General features: G+C 42.0%; 1 protein-coding gene across 1 annotated transcript in view; it reads right to left on the minus strand.

The window, feature by feature from the left end:
- The window catches only part of LOC134571999 (syntaxin-binding protein 4-like), a 78054-nt gene extending 75057 nt beyond the window's left edge, over positions 1-2997 (minus strand). Inside the window, exon 1 of the mRNA XM_063430746.1 lies at positions 2823-2997. Coding sequence (XP_063286816.1) covers positions 2823-2887 — 65 coding nt within the window. The 5' untranslated portion in view covers positions 2888-2997. The remainder of the gene's footprint in view (positions 1-2822) is intronic.
- Positions 2998-6000: the final 3003 nt, after the last annotated feature.

Below are 6000 nucleotides of genomic sequence, written 5' to 3' on the forward strand. Positions count from 1 at the left end.
ATGAGGTTCCTGTAGGGGGTACAGAGTAACATGGTGTTATAATGAGGTTCCAGTAGAGGGGTACAGAGTAACATGGTGTTATAATGAGGTTCCTGTAGCGGATACAGAGTAACATGGTGTTAAAATGAGGTTCCTGTAGGGGGGTACAGAGTAACATGGTGTTATAATGAGGTTCCTGTAGTGGATACAGAGTAACATGGTGTTATAATGAGGATCCTGTAGTGGATACAGAGTAACATGGTGTTATAATGAAGTTCCTGTAGGGTGTACAGAGTAACATGGTGTTATAATGAGGTTCCTGTAGGGGGTACAGAGTAACATGGTGTTATAATGAGGTTCCTCTAGGGGATACAGAGTAACATGGTGTTATAATGAGGTTCCTGTAGTGGATACAGAGTAACATGGTGTTATAATGAGGATCCTGTAGTGGACACAGAGTAACATGGTGTTATAATGAAGTTCCTGTAGTGGGTACAGAGTAACATGGTGTTATAATGAGGTTCCCGTAGGGGGTACAGAGTAACATGGTGTTATAATGAGGTTCCTGTAGGGTGTACAGAGTAACATGGTGTTATAATGAGGTTCCTGTAGTGGATACAGAGTAACATGGTGTTATAATGAGGTTCCCGTAGGGGGTACAGAGTAACATGGTGTTATAATGAGGTTCCTGTAGTGGATACAGAGTAACATGGTGTTATAATGAGATTCCCGTAGGGGGTACAGAGTAACATGGTGTTATAATGAGGTTCCTGTAGGGGATACAGAGTAACATGGTGTTACAATGAGGTTCCTGTAGGGGGTACAGAGTAACATGGAGTTATAATGAGGTTCCTGTAGTGGATACAGAGTAACATGGTGTTATAATGAGGTTCCTGTAGGGGGTACAGAGTAACATGGTGTTATAATGAGGTTCCTGTAGGGGGTACAGAGTAACATGGTGTTATAATGAGGTTCCCGTAGGGGGTACAGAGTAACATGGTGTTATAATGAGGTTCCTGTAGTGGATACAGAGTAACATGGTGTTATAATGAGATTCCCGTAGGGGGTACAGAGTAACATGGTGTTATAATGAGGTTCCTGTAGGGGATACAGAGTAACATGGTGTTACAATGAGGTTCCTGTAGGGGGTACAGAGTAACATGGTGTTATAATGAGGTTCCTGTAGGGTGTACAGAGTAACATGGTGTTATAATGAGGTTCCTGTAGGGGGTACAGAGTAACATGGTGTTATAATGAGGTTCCTGTAGGGGGTACAGAGTAACATGGTGTTATAATGAGGTTCCTGTAGTGGGTACAGAGTAACATGGTGTTATAATGAGGTTCCTGTAGTGGATACAGAGTAACATGGTGTTATAATGAGGTTCCTGTAGGGGGTACAGAGTAACATGGTGTTATAATGAGGTTCCTGTAGGGGGTACAGAGTAACATCGTGTTATAATGAGGTTCCTGTAGTGGGTACAGAGTAACATGGTGTTATAATGAGGTTCCTGTAGGGGGTACAGAGTAACATGGTGTTATAATGAGGTTCCAGTAGAGGGTACAGAGTAACATGGTGTTATAATGAGGTTCCAGTAGAGGGGTACAGAGTAACATGGTGTTATAATGAGGTTCCTGTAGTGGATACAGAGTAACATGAGGTTATAATGAGGTTCCAGTAGGGGATACACAGTAACATGGTGTTATAATGAGGTTCCTGTAGGGGGTACAGAGTAACATGGTGTTATAATGAGGTTCCTGTAGGGGATACAGAGTAACATGGTGTTATAATTAGGTTCCTGTAGGGGGTACAGAGTAACATGGAGTTATAATGAGGTTCCTGTAGGGGGTACAGAGTAACATGGTGTTATAATGAGGTTCCTGTAGTGGGTACAGAGTAATATGTTGTTATAATGAGGTTCCTGTAGGGTTTACAGAGTAACATGGTGTTCCAGTAAGGGATACAGAGTAATATGGGGACATTCCCAAACATCCAGGAGTGGGGTGCACAGTGACTGACAAGGGGGATATGGAAAAGTTAATGTCGGCTTTGATAAACAATATGGGATGGATGTCGAGTTGTCACATGAGTTTAAAAATTTAGCTCACAATAGTAAAGTTAAAAAAAAAACTTGTGACTGTGAATTATATGCAATGAAAGGGCATATTTCACACCGTTATTACCCTCTATCTTTAATTGGACTACAATTCCCATAATTCTCCAGAGCGCAGATATCCTCTGCTATACTCAGTAGACTGGACATTATCTGGATCTGACAGTTAAATAGCCAAGCTCTAAAAATAACAGAATATATCCAATTCTGATCAATTCTTCTGATTCTGCCCAGGTAACATATATAAAATACATTTATAATAATTAAGGAGAGAACAAAGTCACTTTTCCCACATTACTATAGCTGCTGGTGACCAGGCTGTGCAGAAGTATCAAGGAGTATCAAGGCTTTACATGGCATGAAATCCCCCCATTACAAGCACACTGTTCTGGATCTTAACGAATTAATGGAGTATTAGTGTTTGACAGGTCAGTCTCTGCTCCTTTGCCAACAGTCCCTGCCCCCAGCTTTATAACCAGCTGATATATAGATCACTTTCTGCACATTTTATTATTATTATTATTAATAATAATAATAATATATCACCAACACATGCTGAAGCTCTGTACAATGGGACTTGGGTGCATTAGGGATTAGTGATAGAGTTATTACCCAATGTCTAAGCAGGTTTTTAATGAAGCACAGGTAGGTACACGAACGCCCCCCCCCCCAAAACTGATAACTATTATTGTGTTAAAGCAGACGGCTGTCAGTGATGGCTGTGGTACTCACCAATAGATGAGCGATAACCCGTCAAACCTCTCCAACTCCTTCCCAGATGGTTTGAGATAGGACATTTCATCAGAGAGCCTCCAGTGAGCCCCTGTCCCGCATCAAGGCACCAGGCTGCGTTCCGTCAGCCGACAGTCCATGCCCCGGTACTCTGTCCTTTTCTTAATGCCCTATCATCTCAGCTCTCTCTGTGCTAATCGCTCAGGATTTCAGCCACAGACAGGCAGGCCTAATCTCAGCTCTGCATATTACTTCAACACCCCCACCCACAAACTGCCTCCCTCTTTATATATTTTATTAACCCGTCTGTCCCTAGTCCAGCTCACACCGTACGCAGTGCCCTTTCTCCTTGGCAGACAGGGTACCTTGCATGTCTTGCTCTTTCAATTGTGTAGTAAGGTCTATACCAGGTATTGGCTTGGCGAATGGATCTTCCCCCAAATTATAACTTATTAATAGCCCCTTGAATGTCTCTGTTAGCTGAGAATGATGGGCGTTGTAGTTAGCAGCTACGTATAGCTTATTCCGTATTGACATTTTAACAGAGTGTATTAACCTAGTAAGAAGGATAATTTCTCTATAAGTTCCTCGTTGTGTCTTTAACACGGCATTAGCAAATCCTCTGATTTCATGATAACCCTGTTACGTCATCTGCTATGAAGTGGTTACGTTTTCCCAACACATCTCGCATAGGGTAAGTACGTAGACTTACCTGCATTCTTGCGAGATGTGGAGACTATTCACTAAACGGGAACATTTGGAGATTTGCCATGGGAACTGTGATTTTGAAGAAAAAATAGTGGAAGGGGCAAAGATTCTAAAATTAATCTTTTTCAGTTTATTTGTTTTGACCAAAAATGTGCAATTCTCTTGTAAATTCTCTGCAATGGCTGGTTTAGTAAATGTATCTCTATTTTTTCCAGACTTTAGTCTTTAAATCGCGCAGTAAGTCTAGTCGGACGTCTCTCGTTTAGCTGATTTTCTCTTACCTGTAAGAATTCTACTTCCACTTGGCTGGCGTGGTCTCAAAAACCCACTAAAGCATCAGCCGGCACAAACTCAATATATTGTTCTGTTAATGTACTAATCCTGCCTAATGGAAAGGAGAGATTTTATTTAACTCAGGATTACTTTAAAAATATCCCTTGACAGTTTATATTCAGAGATGGATAAAATACAAAAAAGAGATTTTTATAACATTTACGAATGTGCATTTATGTAAAGGCTTCCGAGTATGGACATGATTCAAGATTTATGAGACGCCGCAAGCTGTTTCCGAACAGACTGGGGGAACAAATGCCCCTTGCATGCATGACTTCCTGACCCTCCATACAGCAACCTCCTGCTCAGAGACATTCTCATAAGACAAAGGGGGATAATAACGGAGTATGTAAATGCCAGGGAGGTTTGAATAGCATTTTGGATGCTTCTTAATATGAATATGAAGATGAGAACAATATTGCATTAGTGCTATGTTATTAGTAGTTTAACATGTTGAAGCAGCAGGTAAGGTGAGGTCAGTGCAGGCAGCAGTGGGATGGATAACTCATTTGCCAGGAGAGACACTGCTACAGCAGAGACAATGCAGTTATCACCATCCACCTGGAGGCGTGCTGTGTTTATATTTGTCCATTGTGTTCAGTTGTGTGCATGTGGGTACTGGAGTGTTAATAAGAGCCTGATTGGGTATTGTGGTCAAGGCCAAGCAGGCAGAATGCACAGGAATACATTTTTAAGATATACACAAACTGCAGGTGGGCAGCAGATAAAATGATCAAGGTCAGGGCAGACAGCAGATAGAATGATCAAAATCAGAGCAGGCAGTAGATAGAATGATTAAGGTCAGGGAAGCAGTAGATAGAATGATTAAGGAAAGGGAAGCAGTAGATAGAATGATTAAGGTCAGGAAAGCAGTAGATAGAATGATTAAGGTCAGGGCAGGCAGCAGAGAAAATGGTCAAGGTTAGAGCAGGCAGCAGATAGAATGATCAAGGTCAGAGCACGCAACAGATAGAAAGATTAAGGTTAGGGCAGGCAGCAGATAAAATGGTCAAGGTAAGAGCAGGCAGCAGATAGAATGATCAAGGTTAGAGCAGACAACAGATAGAATGGTTAAGGTCAGGGCAGGCAGTAGATAGAATGATCAGTTAATGTAAGCAGGAGATAGAATGATCAAGGTCAAGGCAGGCATCAGAAATAGGGATGGAGATTGTGGCAAGCAGGAAAGGTAGCCATCGCATCCACAACACGTTATATATTTATCAACTTTGTTGATCAGGAAAGCCTTAGAAGTTTTCACTCAGTGCTTCACTGCTCTATTCTAGTGCAGGAACTGGATAGATAAACAGGCAGCACCGGACGGTTGTGGCCATTTGGACTAAAGGCTTTGTGTTATGCTTGAGGGTGACGGCTTATGACAAAATACCCATCAGCATGCTCCCTCAATGGGCAAAGCACAACCTGAATCACTGTCCGTTCTACTAATACACACCAGGGACCTGCCAGGACAGCAGGAAATAAACAGAGGCTGGGAGATCAATATGGATTTTAAATGGGGAAACATATGTGTTTTATTGGGGTGAAGCAGTGGAAAAGGTTTGCAGATAATGTCGTACAGGTTGTGATCGGCACTAGGTTTGGCCCCAGTTGTGGAGTAGGCAACATAAACAGAGCCATATAAATAGTGGATTTAAGGGTTACTGTCGGGGACACTACTTCAATTCACAGCACCCCAAACACACGCAGGACACTCAGCACAGGTTAAAGGATCCAGCACACACAGAGCCAATGGAATCCTGAAAAAAAAAACAATATAAACACGACAACACATCGGATTCCTGGGTAAATTAGAGGAACATAATAATTATATTATTACTTTGCTCACACAAAAATCACCAATATACACCATGCTGATGTACACTCCCTTAGCAGACAGGACTCTATGTTGCATTGCTGTCTGGTACTCAGAGGGTTAATTTTTAAATGCTTTCACTGGTTACCATTGCTAGGATACTGTATATTGAATACTAAGCCGCACATATATACATTAGAGGATGGTATGCTGCAGTCCTGGGTCATGGCTGCCTGTACAGAGCTGCCCCTCCCCAATGCTGTCCCTGACTCTGCAACATGTTAGGAACAGATGTCATTGCTAATCCCAAATGGCAGGAGAGCAAGG

This window comes from Pelobates fuscus, chromosome 8 (assembly GCF_036172605.1).
Source record: "Pelobates fuscus isolate aPelFus1 chromosome 8, aPelFus1.pri, whole genome shotgun sequence".
NCBI lineage: Eukaryota > Metazoa > Chordata > Amphibia > Anura > Pelobatidae > Pelobates > Pelobates fuscus.